The sequence below is a fragment of the Morone saxatilis genome, unplaced genomic scaffold (assembly GCF_004916995.1).
Source record: "Morone saxatilis isolate NCDOM2014 unplaced genomic scaffold, NCSU_SB_2.0 Contig3, whole genome shotgun sequence".
Taxonomy (NCBI): Eukaryota; Metazoa; Chordata; class Actinopteri; family Moronidae; genus Morone; species Morone saxatilis.
In genome coordinates, this window is record NW_023339873.1 from 5,012,799 (window position 1) to 5,036,629 (window position 23,831).

Consider the following 23,831-nt stretch of genomic DNA (forward strand, 5'->3'; position numbering starts at 1 on the left):
ACTTCAAGCTTCTATCTGTTGACCCATTCAGGTGTTTTCAATTAATTTGCCTGATTAGAGCTTCTGCGCATGTGCTGTGCTTGAATTACGTCACTTTTTTTGTACATTTCAGGGTTGAAGAGGGACTAGATTACCAAGTGGCAGTGGTGTGAAATAACTAAGTATGGTATATTAACTCATGTTGCATACCCTACTGAAATTTGTGAAAACTAAATGGTTGTCTGTGAAACAGTTAAACACGCTCTAAATATTATATCTATATATTCTAAAAAAGTGAGGTATAAAATTGTCAAAAGTAGTAAGTAATGTTAAGTATTTGACCTGCATCCTGGTATGTTAACACATGGAATCCGGACTCACCATAATCATAATCCTAAACTCCTGCAATGATGTTTTCCCCATTAGAACGGGTCTTTGGTCCCCATGAGGACTACTGGTCCCGACGAGGCCAGTGTTTATACCAGTAAAGGTCCCGGTAGAAAAACGTACGCACACACCATTAGCACTATCTTCACGGTTCCAGTTTTGTCAAGCCCACATCTCTCTCTTGATGCAGTTATTCACTACTTTATGTGAAGTATTTAGACAACCATAATAATTTTAATTAGTGTGGCCTCTGTTCTTACCTGCTTTTCCAGGGACATAGGGATATATACACACAGTTTTATGATGTGAGCATTTACGTTTTTACTAATATAACTGTCATTATAAGTTGTTCTGGATCAGAGTCGGCTAACTGCACAAACCATCAAGGTAAATCCATTAAAACCACGTGATCCCTGTAGTAAACAGAAAATAAGAACAGAAAGTATAGCAATTTTCTTTATTACAATTTTTGTCTCTTATTTTCAATCAGGTGAAGAAAAATACCTTTTTTGTTCAGTATAATAAAATATGTTAACTTTATTCATTTTATGAAGAAAAACAATGACAACAAGAAAATAAAAACAGAAACAAACATTTTTCTCTCTCCCTCTTTGTAAACCTGGAGAGCTGCTGCATTGCGTGGGAAGCAAATACAACGGAGACAGAGTGTGAGGGAGCAGTGAAGAGGATGGAGAGGTGGGAGGAGGAGGAGAAGGAGGAGGAGGAGAAGGAGACAGAGGATAGTGACAAAAAGATAAGGCCAGAGACATACAAAAAATGAGCGTAGTAGGACAGGAGTGTGGTGAAGGGGCAGTCGGAGGATGTGGCGGTGATCAGAGCAGGTAGGCTGGTGGTCCCAAGTGTTCAGAGGTCGCTCTCTCCGTACAGAGCGGTAGAGAACGACATGTAGTCGAGGGCTCCCGGCACGGCGTCGGGGCCAGTGTAGGGGGCCATGCGGGCCATGCAGTACTCCGCCTGGTCTGGAGGCAGCTCCCGGCGCAGCTCATCGGCTAGAATGTAGTTCTGTCAAGGAAGAGAAAAATAAAACTACATTATTTAAAATTTAAAGCTATCAATAGAAGGCAGTGGAAACAAAATGTAAACACAACACTGACATATTATCACCATTAAGGTTGATATGGCAAACCTATTTCTTTAAGTCCAATATTCACTCCTTTTAGCTCTATTTTTTACAACAATATCTGCCCCTTTAGTTGCTAAATGCTCCACTATGTTCACCAGCTAGTTGCTAACTTTGTCTGTATGCTGTTTGAGGCTGGGCAGGAAGTGCACACTGGGTTTACCAGAGTTTTTTACTGAAACAACAGCCTGTTACAGCCAAAAACAACATTGACGAGAGCAGTGAGAGTGAACCAAAACAATGAGCTGAAAGATGCTAAGAAGGGAATTGCAGAGGCAGGTGATAAGTAGTTATGTGATCTATTGTTACAGTGGCTTTAAATGTGCTGCCTTGTTGTATAAGTTTTATAGATTTATTTTTACTTCTTCTTCTTTAAATATCTTTTCTGCTACTGTAAAAGTCTTTTGGCCAAAAGGAGCTAAATGTACGATGAGAATTTCTACTTCATTATTACTCTTTGACGATACTATAACACAACGCCGTACCTTATCCCCTGCCAGAACTTTGAAGGAGGCCATGACTTGGTCGGCAGTGTCTGTATCGGCTGTCTCGCGGGACATGAAGTCGATGAAGGCCTGGAAGGTGACGATGCCCATCCGGTTGGGATCCACTATGCTCATGATGCGAGAGAACTCGTTCTCACCCTGGTGGCAACAGAAAGGGAACTGTGAAGCTCAGTTGCTGGGGTGACAGTCCCCACGGCAACACACCAAAACACAAATATTCTGAATACAGAGATATAACCTATTTTGTATCTCAAACATGTAATACATAAATTAGTTTTAGGGTACTGTTGACTGAAATTCTTTAATTTGCATCACTGTAAATTTTAATACAGTCTTTAAATTGAGCTCTATGGTAAATAAACAATCTTTGAAAATCTAAAATAAGCTATACAAACATTTAAAAAAATAAAGGTTACATATATTCATTACCGTGTCCGACTGGCCTCATTAATCACACACAAACAAATGTTCATACTTGAAGAGTGCGCATGGCTTTACCAGGTTGTAACCAATGGAGATAAGGCAGGTTTTGAAGTCTTCAGCATCCATGATTCCTGATCTCTTCTACAAGGTCAGCGATGGACAAACGAAACCAGGAGGAGAAGAAAGACGTAGAGTGGCGGGGATAGCGGAGGAAAATTATTGGGAGAGTAAAGGATGAACAAAGTGTGGAATTTAGGAAGAGAAGCCACAACAATCCACAATTTGGACGTTGCAAGGTGTGGGAAATCACAGAGGAAATTTGTACAGGAGGGATAAGCAGTAGAGGTGGGAATAGAAGGAGAATAGAGGGAAGGGTAGAAGTACAAAGGGAAAAAGTACAAAAGAAACACAAAAAGAAACCAGTTAAACTTCTCACAGCGGGGGTACGGCTACGATTAAGTACCTGTGCATCGTTGGCGATATCGAAGCCCAGGCTGATCAGGCAGGCCTTGAACTCCTCCGCGCCCAGAGTGCCCGAGTGGTCCTGGGGTGTGGGAGGCCAGTGCCAGGCGAGGCGTCGGGGGCCACAGGCCATGCAGCAACACATACAGCGGTGTCAGTGACGGTGAAGGGGTGGATGAGGTGGGACAGGAGGGGGGTGAGGTGATGTTGGAGGGAGGTGGAGGGAGTGCACCATGCACGGGGTGGGGGAAAGGAGGTGAGGGGGGTGAAGGGAGAGGGCCATGCACGAGATAGAAAACAGAGAACACAGTGCATATTCATTAGGATCTGGCAGGTGAACACACGGTGGCAGCAGTGCTGCCATGCTGGCGAGGGCATTCAGAGGCGTTAATGTGCAGTGTGGCAGGCAGACTACGGGGGCCCTATGGTGAGGTTATTCATATCACTGATGGCACATGTACTTAACATCACAAAATATGCTTCTTCTTAGATGCAAAAGAATCTCTTTACCTTTTTGTACAGCATCAAAGCAAAATTCTTCATTAAACACTCCCAACATTTACAACCACATTAATTTCCCCATATACCCATATCTACTGCATTTCTCAATTTAGATGTCAGCAAACAGCAAAAAGCCCATTAGACATTCCCAGAACCTAAAGTGATGTCTTAAAATGTCTAATTTTGTCTGATCTTACAGTTTAATACCACAGAAGAAGACTTTTGACCATTTTTGCAACAATTCTTAAATGACTATTGGATTATCAGAATAGCTGGGAGTTAATTTACTAATGATCGACTAATAATCAATTTAGCAACTCATCTTCTCAGCTCTACCAATTATTATTTTTGCTCTATTTTCAATGAATTGGTTAGTCTATAAAATGTGAGAATATAATTAAAAACGTCCCAATTCCCAATAAGCCAAAGTGACATGTTAGCTGAAAATTAGTTTTGTTTAGACTAACAAATCAAAACCCAAAGATATTCAATTTGCACTAATATAATACGCAGACAATCAGTAAATCCTAACATCTGAAAAGCTAAAATCAGCAAATGTTTGATATTTTCTTGATAAGTTAGTTTATCAAGCTCAAAATTGTACATTTATTTTGTATTGATGGACTAACTGCTTAATGAACTAGTTGTATCAACACTGGCATAGACTATAAACCATCAAACTAAAGAGAAATGAATCCTTTGGTCTAAAGCTTTAGATTAATCTGGTGCTATAGGTTGATACGCTTTTCTCTCACATCTCCTAACAAACTTCACACTGAAAGCCTTGAAGGGGCAGACTTAGTCCTAATGAAATATGAAACAAGTTCAGGTTCAGAGTTGGCTTCCTGCGGGCTCCAATCGTCAACCTCAGGTATTGATTAACAATGGAGCAGCTCTGGAAAAATGCATGAGGTAATGGTGGAGTCAGCAGGAGAGCTGGGGTGAGGAGAAGGAGGAGAAGGGGGAGCAGAGGGAGCTAAATAAAAACTCATCCATAATTGGTGCTGTTCCTGACACATTGAGCCCTAGTGTAAACACTAAGTTCTGGACGTAGGAGGGGGGCTAACAAAGCAGGTTTTATAGAGACAGCCTTCCATGGAAAGATATTTTGTGGCTACCTGTGGTATAAACAAGAGCCCCAATTTCCATTCTACCTGCTCTGCTGTTGCACAATAAATTGATTTAGCTGATTCTGGCTGCCATTTTCTTGATATGCCTGAAAGCCCCTGAGCTTTTAAAGATGAATGTTGGGTCACTGAACTGTAAGTCCCTTTGCAACCAAAGCAGGAAGGTCAATAGACAACCTGATGCATTTCACACACAAACTGTACACTCACACATTTTCTGGTTAAAGGATTGTCCTTAGCCACACCTCGGGCAGCATGACATGATGTCTCAAACCCAGAAATAATATATTCTCACCTTAACTTCTTTGCTTTGTTGATGCAGTCTAAATATATAAAAGACAAACTCGTGACTCTGCATGCCAGAAGTTTTTACATCCATTGAAAGCAATATTTGGACTTTCAACTTTCTTGCTGAGAATTAGATGAGAAGATTAATACCACTCTCATGTCTGTATGATAACAATGAAGCTAGCTAGCAGACAATTAGCTTAGCTTAGCACTAAGCGCTAACAAAGCTTACTAATAAACCAGGAGACTCCAGGAAGTCACTGCTACCAACCAGGAAATACCAACCAGTCTGGTCGGGTCTTTACGCTAAGCTATGCTAAGCTAAGCTAAGTTAACTTCCTGCTGGTATTGTTGCTGTTCTTTAACTTTAATAAACATATTTCCCAAATGTTAAACTGTTCCTTTAACAACACGAACCCTTTTTGTTCCTATTTGAATCTTACTTTACAACATTTGTATTTGCCACAAACCAAATCCGCTGACTGTAAATGAGCATTGTACCACCCACAAAACACCTCTCCTCGCCTTTGTGTCTGCACGGTGACTCAGTACGAGTACTGACCCTGTCGAAGTGGTTGAAGGAAGCCCGGAACTCATTCAGCTGCTCCTGGCTGATGCCCTTGGCGTCTCGCGTCAAGATCTGGTTCTCAATTTCATTGATGGTGCGGGCGATGGTGGTGAGTAGCTGCTCCCAGCCCACGCGGATGTGCTGCAGAGGAGAAAGAGACACAAAGGCAGACGAAGTTTAAGGAAAGCTAGTAAAAGAGTCTCAGAGGCATTTGTTTTAGCTCAGCTTTAGCCTCAGTGATTGTAAATAAATGTTTGTTGTAACCTGCCTGGGGAAGAAGACAACTTTAATGCATTAGGACAATGCAGAAATGTCTGACATTCAACAGTGTCAAATGGCGGCTGACATTTTAAGACATTTTAATTTGAATGCTTTAATTATACACAGAATACTCTTTGGCTGTTCTCACATTGTGTCTCTGAAGGCCACTGCACACTTTGACTGTGAGAAAAATACAGAAAATAAGTGACCACTCTGCATTGTATAGATTCACATGTGGAGCCACAAATGCACCACAGCCACCATTTTCTCTTTGGTGAAATAGTATCCATCATCAGATAAAAACAGTTCAGGTATCAGTGATCTTCTGTCTGAATAGTAAAGACTACACCGTTTAAAACATAACATAAAGGGGGCATAACAGAAAAATAACTGCAGACCTAAAATGTTATTTGCATAAACACATTAGCAAATTTGGCTTTTAGACTTTAAATCTGTTGTTGTCTCTTTACTAAACGCTTTGCACAGAAGCTGAATCTAGTCACACACCTACACAATAGCTTAGAAAATGGGTCAGTTGATGTGCAGAATTTCAATAACAAGACTCATATGAATTATTTTGTCCAGTAAAAATAATTCTTGGCAGGCAGTGGTTTATATTTTTCCAGCACTTGTCTGATGAGCCAAAAAGTTAATTACATACACTAGAGACTTAATGGAAGCTCAGTATTAAATTAAAAAGTATTGTTTTGTTCTTTGTGGCAAATTGCAACCATCTGACAAAAACACAACAGAAAAAGTATTTGCAGTGTCCACCCCGTCAGATGATTATTAACAATTTCGGCGATAAGTGAAAACAAAAATCTTAGTCTTTTCTTTGCTAGGTTTTTGTTTCCAGGTTTTACCTCCATGGTGTAGTTGGTGTGCTTGTTGTCAAAGATGAGAGCTTCCTGAATGAGCTGGTGGTCTCCTTCCAGCTGGTCGATCTTTGGTTTGTAGTTGACAATGCTCTTCTCGTACTGGCGTAGGTGTGTTAGCTGGTCCTCCAGGGTGCCATGCATCTCAATTGAGATGCGCCCGATTTCCTGCAGAAGGTTATGACACAATTTAATAAGATTAAGTGGAGGACATGATAAAAGCATACTGAAATGACCAGAACTTATGATTTCTGCCTGGCATTTATCTCTTTACCTCGCTCTACCCTGTCATACAGACATACAAGCCTTGTTTTCATACCCTGCATTTTCCTTTTATCATATCCGGATTTAAAAGAATTCTATAAACCCAAATATCATTTTCTTGACATATGAGAGAAACATCAGAGTCAGAAAGTTTTACTATTTCTTATTTTAAACTCTAAACTAAAAAAGTGCTTAACAGAAATACACTGGTGAGTGACTAAACTTTAGTTTAAATGCACTGAAACTGCATACACAAACTAAATTACACACAGGCTGTACTGACGCGGCACTCGTCGCCACACTGGCCTCATTCTGAACTTGTAACATGGTCATTTGACTGTCGGCTCTGCTCACACTGACCTCCATCTTGGTCTGGATCCAGGGTCCGATGACATTGGCCTGGTTGGCAAACTGTCGGCGCAGACGCTCGTTGTTCTGCTGCCGGGCGTGTTCCTCAATCAGAGCCTGGTCGCGCTGAGGCACCAGCTGCCTGACCTACAGCAGGCAGGGGAGTCATGGAAAAGCCAAATGTGTTAATACATATTAATGTGGTTTTAATAAAGAGGGGAGACTGAAACTAATAATGGACGAAGATTTTTTTAGACATTGTAATTTGTTTCAGGATCTTACAGGCTCTTTCTCCTTTTCTAAAAACAAAACTCTTGCCATTAATAAAGCAATGTTTTCTGGGCTGAAAATAACAGATTTTATTGTAGCAGCCAGGCTCATTTTATGTACTTGTAAAAGCCCACATAGACCAGAGTGCCTTAAACTCAGAGACAGAGACAGCTTCCTTTAAAAATGTGATGGCCAAGTAAAAAATATCAAAAGCAAAACTTGTAAAACTTTAGATTTTCCAACAAACATTAAGGCAACACCATCTTAAAGACGGGACATCCTTTAGTAACTAAATATACTTATTTGCTTTCTTGCCGATAATTAGATGAGAAAATTGATACCTCTCATGTCTGTAAGATAAACATAAATCTACCAGTACAAGCCGGCTAACTTAGCTTAGCATAAAGACTGAAAACAGAGTGAAACGGCTAGCCTGGCTCTGTCTTTTTAAAACTCACTAACTAACATGTTATATCTTGTTTGTATAATCTGTTTAAAACTAGAGTGTAAAAACAATAATTTGGCATTTTAGGGAGGGTTATGTGCCAGACTATTTCTTGGCCGGTATCAGTTGCCAGGCAACCACAGCCAAGTTAGTGGTTTCCCCTGTTTCCAGTCAAGTTAGCTTGCTACTGGCGATGGCATCATATTTAGCACACAGACATGTGAGTGGTAACAATCTCTTATAAAAATCTCAAGCATTTAATAATATAAGAGAACACCAGGGTGACAGAATTGTTCTGATTCACTGTCCTTTTTATTTATATAGCTGTATTTTGATTTTAGTCAAGTCTTGGTTGGCTTTTCCCCCTTTTTTCTTTCTTCACAATGTTCAAAATATAAAAACAAACCCCCTATGCTCTTTACTTAATTGTTTTCCCATGATATATGTCTCAAGACTTAATTCTCTCAGATGAAGAGTCTTCCTGGCCTGCGATTAAGTTTTCGTGATAGATGGTCGAAGCTTTTACAGGCTAGACTGAGTCCTTCAAAAGTCTGTTAAAACTTTGGCTGGAAATACTATGAAAAATATTTGGCACTTTCTTAAATATTCATTGAATAAATAAAACGACCTTGAAGTGTATTGTAATGTTATTTCCCTGCTCGTGATTCATTTGTATTACCTTGTCCCATTTGGCATTAATCTCCTGTGGGTTGATGGTGGTGTAGGGGTTGGTGCCAGCCATATTCACATGATAGGTCTGCACAATCTTGGCAATCTCATTGTGGATGCCCAGGATGGCCTGGCGCTCCTTGTCGGCCTCCGGCAGCGTGGCTTTGAACTGCTCGTGGGCTGTGCTTAATCCCTGAGACACAAAACACAAACACATAAAATTAAAATTGAAACCACAAAAATAACAATAAAAAAAGGCTTTTTAAAACATTTTATACCTAGAAGAGAAATTTCCTTCCTCAGTCTTCCTAATTTAAACTGGTACATGGAGTTTTTAACTGGTTATAAAACAGTGTAGATTTAATACTGATGCCTTTGTATGACCTACATAAACAAACTAGACAGACTGGCTGTTATTCTTCATGTCTGCCATCAACATACTTCTACTTCTTCTATTGATTCTACAGTAAATAAAGTCTCCTAATTTACCTGTCCTTTGTGTGCTCACCTGGATTTCTTCGATGGTGTGGACGATAAAGGTATCCTGCAGGTCCTCCATGGCGCCCTCCATCCAGTTGTTGAATGGAGCCGCTCTTTTGGCAAACTCAAGGTACAGTTGGTCAATGGTTTCAAGCAGCTTCTCAGTTCTCTGTTGAACGTAAAAAACAAGGTTAGCACACATATTCACAGCCTTTTTACCTTCAAAGTCTTGTTAAGTGAAATTCAAAACTTCACAGAGGCTTCATTTTATTCATGATCTTCCAAAGAGCCGTGGTATATAGAAGATTTAAGTTCATATTTTTACGAATAAAAAAAGATCTCAAATCTCTAAACTTTAAAGGATTGTCAAGGGCAGTGGAAATCCTGAAAATCACATAGTCTCTTCACGGCCTATCACTGTGAAGGAGAACACTTTCATGTCTAAATGTGTAATTATCTCTGCTCTAACCAGGAAGGACAGCAGGGACTTGGAAACAGGGATAGTGAGTGATTTTAGAGGTTAGAACTGTGACTCTTCGGCAGCTCATTTGTTTTTAATTCTCTTAGGGTTATCCCAGAGCTTCTTTTTTAACCCGTCTCACCTGCAAAGCCTCGCTGCGTTTCTGGGTCAGAGCTCCCAGTGCGTCCCACTGGTCACAAATCCGCTGGCAGCGAGCGTTTACACTGGGGGAGTCATAGTAGTCCAGCTCACTGGAGCACAAATAGACGAGGGAACAAGAGATTCATTAAAATGATCTGCATCACAGCAGTTTGCATTTACATTGTTCACTTAAGCTGTTATTCACTTGGTTGTTGTTTTTTTACCATCCTCTTTCTTCACTTTAATGTCTTTATGATCCTGCTGTGTCACTGTTTGTCAGCTTTTTTTATGTTGTGAAATGTTTTCTTCTCTGAGTCACTGGTTAGGTTTGTGTTTCTTTTATTCTGTTCAGTTTTTCATTGTTTGTTCATTAACTTCTGCAAATTAATTTTAAGGGAGGGACTTCTGATGTCTATGGTTAAAATACTGAAAGTAACTAAAAACCATCTGAGATCACTACAAAAAACTGAAAAGAGACAATAATCAATATGTGTTTCTGAATCATGTCCTGAATGTAATGCCAACTTACACACAACTGTCAACCTATCCTACTCTATTTTATCCATTATTGATCAACAGAAGGTTGACTCTTGTTTATCATCTCTTACTTTAACTCCTGTGCGATGGCTGCGATCTGCTCCACACGGTCCTGATGTGCAGCCAGATCGCTCTCAAAGGCCTCGTGTTTCTTCAGCAGGGCCTTGATCTCTGACAGAGAGGCCGTCTCGTAGTCACGCTTCTGCAGCATGTCCTCCTTACCTGCAGGGGAAGACACAGAGAATGTGCTAGTGAAGTTAAGACTTTTTAAAAAATCTATCAACACTGGCATTTCTGTTCTGTTTAGAATCGTTGTTAAATGATACTAGAATAAAAATTACAGTTTAACAAGCCAACGTCCCAGAAAAGGCTGTATTTTCTGTTTTACTTTGCTGTGGCCTTTATCAGCCAGCTTGAGGCATACAAGACTAAAGCACAGGAGGATCTATATATTCAAACAGCGAGTATTTCTCGGCTTCTTTCAAACACTCAGTACCTTCAGTCCAAGCTTCATGGATGGCTGCTTTCTGGCGAAATTTCTCCGCGAGGTGATCAAGTCTTTCCAGCCTGCGGATCTCATTGAGGAGCCACTCTTCATATCCTTTCTCTGCTCCCTCTAGATTTCCCCACGCATTGTTAATGTCCTATACGAGGCAAAGGAGAATGCTTGAGAATTTATTCTTAAAAACATGAGAATGGCCTCATGTGTAAATTAGGCTATGACTACGAAGAGTCATTTGATCTATTTTTAATATAAAAATATTGATTATCGCAGCTTTAAATTGGATATAAGTTACAACAAATATATGAAAATAGTATGTTCTGTTGAGAAAAAGAAAAGAAATGTCATCGTTGTGATTGTGCAATTATCACATATTTGTACATTTTAAAAGTAAAGTGCAGATAAGAAAGTACAATTTCATCTTTGCTTAAGAGGGTTTCAAAGTGCACCAACAGTCTGTTAGTCACATCTTCTCCAACTTCATCTATAAAGGTAATGATACTATAGGCCATATTTGGGCTGTACTTGAGATTTGAAATTTGACATCTCAAAGCAAACAAGCAACCAAGTGAGACACAGGTTAAAAATGGGTTCAAATGTTCCCTGGCATCATCTGCCTACATGATTCATTCATGTAAGCTGAGGTAACTCTTTGGCCAGTAATGACCAGCAATCAGTTGCAGTTTCACAGCCATGCACAGAGCAGGTTTGGATCTCAAACTTTTCTTTAAGAATTTAGAGACCTTCGCATATGAGTTTGTACTTTCACGAGTTGCTGCGACCTACCGAGACCATCTTTCCCTCTGAGGGCATGAAGGCGGGCCTGTTGCTGAGCCTCAGCTTGGTCTGCAGAGTGTTGAAGTTGATCTCCAGCTGGCACTTCTCTTGCACTTTGGGCGGCTTGTGGAGGCGGCGGTAATCTCTGAAGTCCTCCAGCTTCTGCTGCATGGCCTGCATGGTGTTCTCGGGCATGCGGTTCTCCAGCCAGGGGATGGTGCGGCGGATCCACTCCAACAGCTGGGGTGTTGATGGTGGTGTTGTGTGGGCAAGTGTGTGTGTATGTTTATGGGTGAGAATAAGAGGAAGGGGGATGGAGGAGAAACAAGTACCATTTGAGGGAAAGAAAACGGAGAACCATGCACATAAAAGGAAAGGGGAGAAGGAAATAAATGAGGTATAGTGGATGTAATATGTGTCGGTAAAAGAAGAACACAGGTTGAGATAATTGGTTAGCTAATTGTTTTGTTTTTGCAACCAAATGTAATAAACATTTTATGTCTGATTTAAAGGACCATACTCGTGTTTTTGCTTGTTTTATCCCGTTAAGTGCAATTTGTATGTTATTTGCAACGCTGCTGACCACTTTCCATAGCTTATACCTTCAAACTACTCGAGTCTTACCAATACATACGCAAACATATTTTTAACGAAGATCCCTTAAATTTGGTTATAAAATAATTGTTATGTACTGACATTTTACATCTGAAAAATAGTATTCACTATACTATTACAAATCTACTGTCTAACCTTCCCACAGGCACTTAAATGCACCACACAGAAGTCTTTTCAAAACAACAAAAATACAATCCTAACTTTCAAGATGTGACAACTAACTATTATTTTTATTAACAAACACTGCAGATTATTTTGATTGTTTGGTCAATAAAATACTAAAAAAAATTTTTTTCCTAAAACCTAACCTGATGTTTTAAAATATCTTGGTTTGTTCAGCTATCAAAATAGTTGCTCACTGTTGTTTCTAGGGATTGACAAATGGTATCAGCTTTAATACAAATACTCATTTTCAAATCTCTGGTTGGTTCATTTTGGTATTGTTCTAACATAAAACCAAAGGCTTCTTTGATGATAAAAAGCTTTATCGATTGAAAAATATGAAATTCTTTGTAAAATAATCAACAATGAACAAAATTAGTATTTGCAGTTGCTGGTAAACGAGATAAACAAGCAAAAAACACAGTCTTGTTAAAATTACTAGTAAGATACTATTTACGCTTAAGCCATAAACCAGCAGTGTTTTCCTGGCTGCCTTTTTATCTTGATCTACCCTGTTTGTGTTCCCTGACCCTGCACCTGTACAGAGCACAAACACCCCCGGGGGCTGGGAGGCGAGGGAGCGGCTTAAAAAGGAGAACAGGGAGATAAAAGGGTAGAGGGGGTGCAGGACAATTATAGGAAAATCAGGGTGTGCTCACATCACTGGCCAGCTTCTCATAGTCCTCCATCAGCTGCTCATTCTCTTGGTTGACAGCCAGCACCTTGCAGATCCTGTTGGCCGCCGTCTCTGCCTGGATGACGAGGACGAGGGGAGAAACAGTGTGAGACCCAGAGCCGAGCTTTGGTGGTGTTCCGACATCTATGCTGTGCAATGGATGCATATTTTGGTGTATGTATATATAAAATATATGTAAAGTGACATATTTTTCGTAACAATGTACATTTACTCATGTAATGTATTTGAGTACAACTGATTTACGTTATACTTCTTCTCCACTACATTTCAGAGGGAAAAATTTTACTTTTTCCACTACTTTTATTTGCGTTTTTACTACGGTAGTTACTTTTCAGATTAAGATTTTACATTTAAAAAACATGATGATCTAATAAAAAATGATATATTATTTAATGTCAAACCAGTGTCTACCAACCTTTTACACTCATAACAACTTACAAAAAGATCAATGGTACCCTTTGTCACATTTCAGATGTCTCTGAGTTTGTTAACAGTTCTAACAAAAACGTTTTCACCTCTAAAAAAGCAATGACTCAATGTAATTTCCCAAAAATTATACAAATTTATGTTGTAGAACTTTCCCTTTTCTTCTTTCCAAACGTATAAATCATCTAACGGCCTCCAGATTTTTACTGTGACCCTTTCAGGGGGCCTGATCTCTAGGTTGAGAACCACTGGACTAAACTACCTACAGTAACAACATATAAAGTAGTAGCTCCTGTGACCAGCTACCACAGTAAAATGTTACTCCCACAATGATTCATTAGAATTAGCAATCTAATAATATCATACATAATAATATATCAGTCACAGGGTTTTTTTTTTTTCTTCAGCAGAACTTTTGATACTTTAAGTACATTTTGTTGCTAATACTTCTTACTTAGTTAGAATATTGAATGCGGGACATTTACTTCTAATGGATTATTTTTACATTCACATTTATTTCCACCATTTGACTGCATACATCCATCTACGCTGCCTACACAAGGAAGATTTCCCAAATGAGTCATTTTGGGGATGAAGCAATGGATCAGCAAGAATGCTGCAAGCAAGTAAAAACAGGACAGTTTCTGCATGATGCTATCTCAGTAATACTGTTTGGACTTGTGTGTTGCCCAATGTCATGTAAAGATCACAGAAGATTAATAATTTAATGTCTGTTTCCAACAGGAAGGACTCTGGAGAGCGACAGAGAGATTTAACAAGGACACATCATATTGTACCTGTCTTCAGGTGTAGGGGCACCTTTCTCTCTGACACTGTCTTTTTATAGAACAGCAGTGTACAGTGAGTTATTTTAGCCTCTCAACCCACATACAGAGAGCAGGAAAATGGAGAGCGAGGCTCCTGTGAGAATAAAAAAAGCCCAATGGGGATAAAGAGGGGTTCATCCATGACACAACAGTTCCTTCACAGGGCCTGTCAGTCTTCATCACTGGACTGGCAATGCAAGGAGAGTTTCCATGACAACATGTAGTCAGTTAACCCGGTGGGTTCAAGATGAGTAAATGTGGTCAGGAAAGCTCATTGGAAACAAGAGCAGAAGAGAAAATGGACATAGAAATTTAAGCAACATGCACAAAGTCTGGAAAATATGCAGAAATGTGACATAATCAGCTAGATATAAAATTTCCCAGCAGTATTTTAAAGTGTTGAAAGTAAAGATAATTTCAAAATCAAAAGAAATCCTTCTGCGACTATAATGAATCAACCCAAACAGCCCTATTATCGATTTCCTTTAAAAAGGCTTGACAAGGAAATTAGTGGATTAAAAAAGGCAATTTAACCTCGCAGCAGCATCCTTTTTAGAGAGTACAGACACACAGTAAGACAGACTTGAATCTCCCTCCCACTGCATTTCATAGCTCAGAGACTGGCATCCCACTCAGAGCACTGCTTCCAGCCTCCTTTGTCAAAAGATCATGGGGGAAACTTGGCTCGGCCCGAGACATGCTCTGGGGGGCTCCACCAGGAGAAGCAAGTGAGCTGCCTTAAAAGGAGAGGCAGGATGTGCAGGTCGTGCTTCTGTGAGCAAATGTTTGCACGCTGGGCCTGTTTACTGACAGTCCTGACAGCCAGGACCTCTTTTATGAATTACTTTGTCCTGACATCAGAGGTAGCAGAGAGAGGACACTGGAAGGATTGATTAAGGCAAAAACTTTCTTACAGTTCATCTATGTATGGACCTTGCTCTGGTCTGATCCTCTCGTGTATTATCATTAAATTTTAATTGCAGAGCTAATGAATATCATAAAGATGATTTTTCAAAAACTCAGAATGTCTTTTAAAAGCAAAAAATTTAAAAGTTATATAAAATATCAGGGGCTGGAGCTAGGATTTAAAACTCCTGAGGCCATGAGTCCTAAAACACTGCCCTCATTAGAATTTTTTGACTAGCCATCAAAAAATACTTTTTTTAAAAACATTTTATTTATGTACTTAAACCTGCAATAACTGGGTTTTTGTTTGGCCTTACCATATTTTAAGGTGATGTGGAGAATATGTTAGCAAACAGTTGTCCTGCTGGCGAATGTAAGTGCAGTATTCGCTCTCTTTTTAGTTCTCTTTTGGTTTCCAACAACTCCTGAGGGAAATAATTGGCTCTTTAGCTGCTAAACGCTCCACTATGTCTACCAGATAGTTGCTAATTGTGTCTGTCTGCTGTTTGGTGCTGGGCAGATACTGTACAGAGGGTTTTTGGAGGTTATTTGCTGAAAAATGCTGCCTGTTGTGACTGAAAACGTTGAGCAGAGATGAGAGGGACTGCAGGTAGTAATTCCCTGTGGGTTTGTCTCGACGAGTGACCCCTTTCATACAAAAGTAATGTGATACTTTGTTAAAATAATGATTAGAGCAGCTTCAAGGTGACGTTTAATGTAATGCAAATCAAACACACAGTGAAGTTCCTCATTTCCTCTTTCCATAATTGTATTTTAGTGTCAAACTACTGCCTGTTTCTAGTTGTCTGCACATAATCTTATCAAGATTTCTTACATAACTTATTTTGCTCAGAGCGCATTTATAGATTTGACTCACCCTCAGATAAATAAAACATGAAAATATTAAATTTGATCTACAGTGATCTTCTCCACTTTGCCAGGTATGGAATCCTGGTGTAAAACACTAAATGCCTTTATTTTCTTTTAATTAAAAAACTGTATTTCACCCTAATTACAGTCAAATTTCAAGCAATTCAGTGTTAAAATACTAGAATCCGACACCCAAAAGGTAAAATATGTTTGTGACTGTAGAATGTAAAGCTCATTAAACCACCCTGTATTCCCAGAAATATCACAAAGGACCTGACTTCAGTGACCTCAGTGGTATTTATAACCTATTTATCCATATTTATTTTCCATTTCTTTTTATTTTCAGTAACGTTTTTCTTGCATTGCTCTAAGCAGGAAGGAGATATGATTTCCAACTTTTCTTTTTATTAGAAAACAGGTTAAATATTTTTATGATATAGCACAAAGAATATTAAAAAATATATCTGTATATATCTATATCTGTGACTCAAATGGACTGTGATAATAATACATAAAAGGTACAAAGCGGGGCTAACACTGAGAGAGAAAAGGTTATACTGATGGTGTTTATGGGGAAAGTTCTGCCCTGGAGGGTACAATCTGAGGTGTCAGACAGAGGAGGAGTAACTGTTTCTCTGCCCCCTGTTTCTGTTTCTGTGTGAAATCTGTGCCAGCGCCGTAAAAGCTGAGAACCAGCCAGCAGTGGTTTCCGGACTCCTGCTCCTCAGGAGGTTCAAGAGCTCCATTAAGAAGTGGATCCTAATAAAGATTTTAAGTACACAAGACTTAGCGGATATCCTGTGTGTGTGATAAGTCTCTATTATTCTCTGCAGAGATCTTTAGTGGATTTGGCATGTCTTTGGCATAATGTATTCCACTGAGAGTGTAAGAACTTGCTGGCAGAGGAGAAAGGTTCTGTGCTTTATCAAAGATCAATACGCTGCTGAAAGAGGCAGATAAGGAGGTTCTGAATAACGGAGGGTTTGGTTTCCCACCTACAATAAAAACGTATTAACTCATAGCACTTAAAATACTGTAGTTCACTGGTTCTGCTTGGAGATAAGATGTCAGCATTGTAAAAATGTGTTTCTTGGTCTGGTTAATGTTTTAAAATGAGCTTGAATCAACCAAAAAACACTTTCACTTGAAGTTGTTCCCTGACTGGCTATTTCTCACGTTGGTTACAGGATGTTTTCATTAGCTTAACTGCATTAACAGATTTTTTTGGCCATAACTTGTAAACACAACATTAATATACTTTTATATTGATATAAATTGATATAATTAGCAAATGGTTGCTTATTGACACATCCAGCAGTTACAGAACAACAAGAACATTGTTTGTTTGTGTGTCCATCTGATGAATGTTCATCCAATATTCTCCACATACTTTACTTTACTACTACTTTTTCAGTTGCTAAAGGTTCACCAGCTAATTGCTAACTTTGTCTGTGTGTCTTTTGGTGCTGAGCAGGTAGTGTACAGTGCATTTATTAAAGCTTATACTAAAACAACGCTGTGAGAGCAGTGAGTAGGAACAAAACATTTACCATAAACACTGGGACCATAAAACCAAAACAATGAGCTGAAAGATGCTAAAACGCATTTGTTGATATAAAATACTGATACTGATTAGAGCAGCTTTAAAAACACCAATTGTATGGTCATTTTTGGTGTCATACAGTCAAATTATGGAATCACATTATTCACTGTAAGCAGCCAAAAAAATTAATGTTGGCAAAAACGACTCTGTCATTCTCTGCCAGCCACTTTGGCAGGTATCCGGTTATTGTTTGGAGATTTATTAAATTTTTTTTTTCATTTCTCACCTTCTGCTTGCCTGAGAATGCGTGGTAGTAACACGACACATAAGTCATGACGGCCTTCTCATCTGGCCTCAAGGTGCTAATGATATCTGCCCAGGGAACAGAGGAAGGGGAGAGAGGACAGAGAAGAGAAAAATGCACAAGAGTAAAAGAGTGCAGAGACAAAAGGACTAGCAGGGGGCGTAATCACAAGAGGAGGAGACAGTGGGGGCACAAGTCATCTCCAGTCTACCTATAGGTTGATTTCAGGTTGGTTTGTTTTTAGGGAAATCTTGATTTCTTACTACAAAATATTAAAATTGATTGAATTTTCAGTGGGAAGTGAGTGGACGAAGTGTAAAAAAAAGATATATTAATATGTATGTACTGTTCAAGAAACTTGGAAGTTCAGGTTCAATTCAAGATACAGTTTAAATAAATTCACAGTCTGAAGACAAGCGCCTCTAGCAAAAATACAACCAGAGATTTGGTATCAAATATCTGCCAATAGCTGTAAAATATGGAAGATTAACTCAGTCAGACAGAGGCCAAAGTTACAACTCTGTGATATCATTAATTTTGTAAGGAGGGATAACTTCTTGTATTTCTTGTATAACTTGTATTTTGTAACTAAACTTAGTCCAGCTTAATTTAGGAACCAGCCATGTCTCATCCTCTCACATCCATGATGCAATCTAGAGTCCAGCTGTAGTTTCACTGCTCTCAGTGAGGCAAACTACACCTCTCCACTCTCTCCAGTTATAAACACAGACATTTTTGATCGGAGTTGCTTAAACACAGCTGTGTTGAAATGCTCTCTCTGCTGCTGGGCCTCTCAAATGAACCTGGCTCTTATATAACTTCTGCTCTGTGATGCTCTTTTTCTCCCCTGGCTGAGAGGAGGCACAACTTCAGAGTTCCTGCCACGCTTCAAGGTAGCTGTCAAACTAACAATCATTCATTATCCAACAGAGAAAGTCAGATACAACACTTCTTTCTTGCAGAGAAACAAGGAAACAGACTCCCCACTTAAGTCAGACAGCGTGTAGCTATTAAAATTAAAAGACAGCTTTCTATTTGACTTTGAAGTGCCGGTTTTAATTTCATTCATTTTTCCACCCTCCATTTAAGCTGTCGCTCTCAACATAACCATCCATTTAAATGGTTACATCTCCCCCACCACGCCAGACTTCAAGCTAATTTGTTTCTCTCCATCAGCAACCGTGGCTTTTATCACAGGCAATCATCATCATTTATCAGACTAACTTCGCCGCACCTCCCACTCCGCTCAGCTTCTGTTCAGCGTAACAAAACCCTAATCAGGGGTGAATGCGACGGCCTGCAGCGCCATAATAACGAGGTATGCTGGAGATACACTTGTGCTCACTGCTCCTAAGAACAGGGTGTTGTCATCCCATCATGCATTTGGTGGCGTGAACCATGCGGAAAGTGAAGGAGAGTGACCCCTGCAGGGGGACGTTGTGCACTGCAGAAAGAGAAGGGAACTGTTAGGAGAAACACACGGAAGTAGAAACAAGGAGAGGAGAGGAGAGGAGTGAGGAAGAGGAGCAGGAAGGAGAAGGAGACGCTGCATCCAGGATACCTTCTGGGCGCCCGAGAAGGCATGGTAGAAGCTAGAGACGTAGGTCATGATCGCCTTCTCATCCGGACGGGCAGTGCCCACAATGTCTGCGGGGGAAGAGAAAAGGTCAGGGAAGGGGTGGAGGATGGAGGGGGGGATGTTAAAAAGAGCACAGATAAATGAAGACACAGGAAGTAGAGCTGGGGTTCAGCTCTGCACATAAACAATATCCAGAGTGGAAAGAAAAACACATTGTGTCACTGTCCAGATGTGCTTAACGGGGAGGATTTGATTTAAACTTTGCAGTCTTAAACACAGAAACACACAGATGTTAGACGTCAACAACTACAGTACTAAGTGAGCAGAATCCTTTAAAGGCTTTAATCTATTTGTAGAGCAGGAACTTTATATTTACATTTAATAAAGGATGTGTGTGTGTCTCCCTCTGTGTGCACAGCTGCATGTGTCAGTGTTAAAGCCAAAATATACTCTCTGAGAAATTGGTGCCTAGAGATCAATAAGCAGGCTACAAAAAACAATAAGTGGTGAAAAATAGAGAGTCCATCTATCATCTCATATCTTTCTTGTGCTATTGTTCAGAACTTCCTCTAGATTTTTGGTTTGTTCGTCTGAATGCACATTAACTTGCAGACACAGAGGCAATTGGTGCGATTCAGCACTAAACATATAAAATGATGTAATGTAAGTAGGAATGTGAGGAATGTGAAGACAATAATTTCCCATTTTCACACCTTTGCACACCTGGCTAATTGCTAAGGCGTGGCGGTCAAATTGTAGGTTTCGGAAAGTTATAAAAAATCGGGTAGGGCAAAACCAGTCCATGTCCTGAAAGGAGCTTCTCACCACTTTCAGACTTCTGAACAGGGTTTCTAAGAGAATATATATTTGGTATTTGAACACAGGAAAAAGTCTGCTCTCCTCATCATCATTTTACTGTTTTCCTCCCCGCCGACTCACCTTCTGCGTCCAACATCTTGGGGATGTCCAGGTACTTTTCTGCCACATCGAAGGCTGTGTTCAGGTTGGTCATGGGATCGTCCTGTCAACAGCAGACCATCAAGACTTTTAGACTTAATGTCATTACATTATCCTGGTTCGAAAGTACAGCTTTTTCACAGTAGCGCACAATGAACAATGGCTACTTGAAAAACTGACAGGAGGAGTATGTGTGCAACTATCATATGAAAGATGATCAAATATATTTCTCAGAAATATTAAGTTATCATTTAAAAAAGGTCAAACTCGCTTTAAGTTAAGTACTGTTTTTCTACTTGTTGTTGCTTATAAAGGTAGCAAATATGTATGATTAATAATTAATCTACTTTATGACCAAATAGATTAGGTTTTGCCTCTTACCTAACAATAAATTAAGTAATTCAGTATGATTGAACAGACATAAATTAATTTAAGTATTTTCTTTTTCTGCCAAAAATGTCATAGTTTCAGCTTCTCTAATCAATAATCTATGAATGAATTGAGAAAATAATCAACAAAAACAAATACAAGGGCAACTACAAATTGAAAACAGAGATAAGAAATTATTTTCTTTCTTGAGGACTTCATAATTTACAATTTATCAACATGAATGCTTTTGATTTATTAATTGCTGCAGTTTTTTCTACGTTTTGTTGCTTGAAAAAGTTTACAAGAACTAGCAAAAATCCCCTAAAATAAAAGGCTAGAGTTCTTTTAAACTAAACTTTAACCAACATATTAATATTTTACAGTATGCTGTTTGTCTGTTTTGCTACCAGACACTGTTCATGAGGCTATTTCACAGTCAGATAATAACATGTTTATACATCTCTGTGAACTTGATTGTGCCTCAGCAGGATACTCCAACCTGGTTGACACAAAGACACAAGAATGTACAGCTACTGTTTTACCTGGTTTGATCATAAGAGCTGAACAGTTAGTTTCTCCTCTCCTTTCACTTTGTACTTGTGTTTGTTTTGCATAGAAAACCTTCGAAGTATGGTGAACTTGTATTAGTATTTTTGGTTTTATGGTTTTAGCGACTTCTCTATATGTTTGTCACATTAATGTCAGACAACACTCGCTCACCTTGCGCAGTTTTCCATAGTCAATGAGCTCTGGACGGTGTCGATGAATGAGTGCACAGAAACCCAAACCATCTTTCCAGCTGAAAGAGAGAGAGAGAAATAGGTGTAACGAGGGTGAAAGTGAGGTGAAACATAACAAGCTGAGGAAAACAAAAGGAATTTAACTTTAATCTTTGATCAAGATCATCCCCCTCCGTCTGTCTCCCTAATTGGTTTCATGTAACACACCCACGTCTTCCCAGCAGCACATGGTGTGTTACTGTAACACAGCAGGAACCTGACCACTATCAGCCTAAACGGAGAAGATAGCTTATCTTATGTACCACATGGTCCAAGTCTCTAATTAAAGCTGAGCCACAGCCTCTGAAGTTTGAGAAACTACAAATTTCTGGTGCTTTGTCATGATGAAGTCAAGTTAAATTTTTCTTTTATTTGAATGGTAAATACAGTTATAAGACGTCATATTTAACATTGGAATATAATGTTAAATGAGACAAGACTGAAGAGTGTGTTGGAACAAACTCAATCTACAGTCTATGATGTAAAACAGCGTCTCTGAAGAATAAAAAGTGGGAACTTGAGCAAAAAAATTACCATCAAACTGTTTTCAAGGACCATGAAAAAATTGTTAATTGCAGTCATTTGGCTTTTGAGGTCCAGATTCTGGACCATGCTCAGAGAAAAATAAATTCCAGTTAGTCACTTTTGTACACTGAACAGACATGGTATTTTGGTACTGGTATACTTTCATTTTCCAGAGTAATTTTCTTGGCAAGTGGCCTCAGTGAAACTTACTGACTTACAGATGTGGTCCAATTTTTACAGAATGCTGCAGCGCTGTGTCTCCAAACTCAAGAGAAGCTGCTACCAAATATCAAAGTTTGTATTATGTCATACAAGTTTATTTATTTTCTGTATTTGTTTACAATGTTTTTACCAAGTAAATGTTGGACATTAATGCTTCCATTAGATGACTATTAAAAAGTGAGCCACATTACCATTAATTTGAATTCATGTTTTTGTCTACCCGACAAATGGCAGTCCAATTTCATTCGCCTTAAAGCTCTAATTTGGTCTCCATCAACTCTTGAGTGAAATATATGTCTCTTTAGCTGCTAAATGCTCCACTTTGTTCACAAGCTAGTCGCTAACTTTGTGCTGGGCAGGTAGTGTACAGTGGGTTTTAAAGTAGTGAAAAAAGTAGCCTGCTGCACTTAAAAATGCTATGAGAGCAGTAAGAATGAACCAAAACAGTTAAGATTTGGACGGTTAAACCAACGGTTAAACAAAAAGAGTGAAAAAATGCTTAAAAAACTATTGTATAGTCGGGTGATCATTTTCTGTAGGTTTGCCACTACAAGCGTCACTTTTTACGTTACATTTAATCCAATGTTAATATAAAAACATTGATTATAGCAGCTTTAAGATTCGCTTAAGCACTAATTTCAACTGGCAGATGGCACAAAATTAGAGAACATTAAAGTTAAATCAAATGTTGTCTTGAAATAAATGATCATGTGTTTATTTAGCTGAAAGACATATTTTTAGCTTGGCCTTCTGTGGTTCATTGATTAATGGCCTTGATGCTGAAAGCAGGCTGTCTGTAAATGCAGTATGATAGGATGGTGCAGAGCACTCTCAATCTCAATTTGGAAGAGTTCTGGAGGATTTACTGGTGCTCTCGGCTCGCACGGTAACAAATTAGTGAGATGGGTTATTTAAATGTATTACGTGCCATAAAAAAGGGCCTGTAATGCCGAGAGCGGCTTTTACAAGGTGTCTCTTATACCTGAAGCAGCAGTGCTTGAGTGCTTCGGAAAAAAAGAAAGAACAGCAATCTTCCTCGTCTGCCTCTCATCTCCTGGCTGAGATATACTGCTATCATGTCTCACAGAGAGACCACATCAAAGCTCTGCTCTGACAATCCCCCTCTCCAGCACCGGGATCATCAGGCCTCTCCCTTTACCTTCTCCTGAAATGACCTCCCCTCCACCTCTCTTCCCACCTCGGCTTTCATCCACATCTGAGGATCACAGCGGTCTTCTTTCAATAATTCAACACGCATGGAGGCATCCTATGACGTGGTCTGAGGCCCACCTAAACCCACTTGTGGCAGGAACAGATCCATGGGTATGAAACGTGGAAGCTAGGATCAGACGATAACTCATATCCTCCTATTCTCCCTACTTTATATAATTTGATATTTGCATGCAACAAGCCATATCTACTTATCTGATATAAATTTAAATGCACTGGTTGATGACTGCCACCTCCTCTCCCTCTCAGTTGGTCTGGTGTATGAGAACATGTCTGCTGGTCTGTTGTCTGTTCAGCATCAGCACTGTCTGAGACTACTGCTGTCATCTGTGCTGAATCAGTAATAATTTATAATATATATATATATATATATATATATATATATATGTAATCCTGGTGTGCTTCAAGT

At 39.3% G+C, this 23,831-nt stretch overlaps 1 protein-coding gene across 7 annotated transcripts in view; it reads right to left on the reverse strand.

The window, feature by feature from the left end:
- Positions 1-814: 814 nt before the first annotated feature.
- The window catches only part of actn1 (actinin, alpha 1), a 56,708-nt gene continuing 33,691 nt past the window's right edge, over positions 815-23,831 (reverse strand). The window contains exons 6-22 of one of the 7 annotated variants that reach the window (XM_035673475.1): positions 21,387-21,465; positions 20,280-20,361; positions 17,744-17,829; positions 12,848-12,940; positions 11,421-11,651; positions 10,629-10,776; positions 10,204-10,354; positions 9,597-9,705; positions 9,023-9,163; positions 8,525-8,707; positions 7,143-7,277; positions 6,507-6,686; positions 5,377-5,523; positions 2,900-2,980; positions 2,512-2,577; positions 1,993-2,151; positions 815-1,389 (exon numbers count right to left, since the gene is read on the reverse strand). In XM_035673475.1, coding sequence (XP_035529368.1) covers positions 1,231-1,389; positions 1,993-2,151; positions 2,512-2,577; positions 2,900-2,980; positions 5,377-5,523; positions 6,507-6,686; positions 7,143-7,277; positions 8,525-8,707; positions 9,023-9,163; positions 9,597-9,705; positions 10,204-10,354; positions 10,629-10,776; positions 11,421-11,651; positions 12,848-12,940; positions 17,744-17,829; positions 20,280-20,361; positions 21,387-21,465 — 2,230 coding nt within the window. In that variant the 3' untranslated portion in view covers positions 815-1,230. Of the gene's footprint in view, positions 1,390-1,992; positions 2,152-2,511; positions 2,578-2,888; positions 4,850-5,376; positions 5,524-6,506; positions 6,687-7,142; positions 7,278-8,524; positions 8,708-9,022; positions 9,164-9,596; positions 9,706-10,203; positions 10,355-10,628; positions 10,777-11,420; positions 11,652-12,847; positions 12,941-17,743; positions 17,830-19,322; positions 19,409-20,279; positions 20,362-21,386; positions 21,466-23,831 lie in introns of those variants that run through there. The other 6 variants (XM_035673473.1, XM_035673478.1, XM_035673477.1 and 3 more) reach the window with 6 other exon arrangements.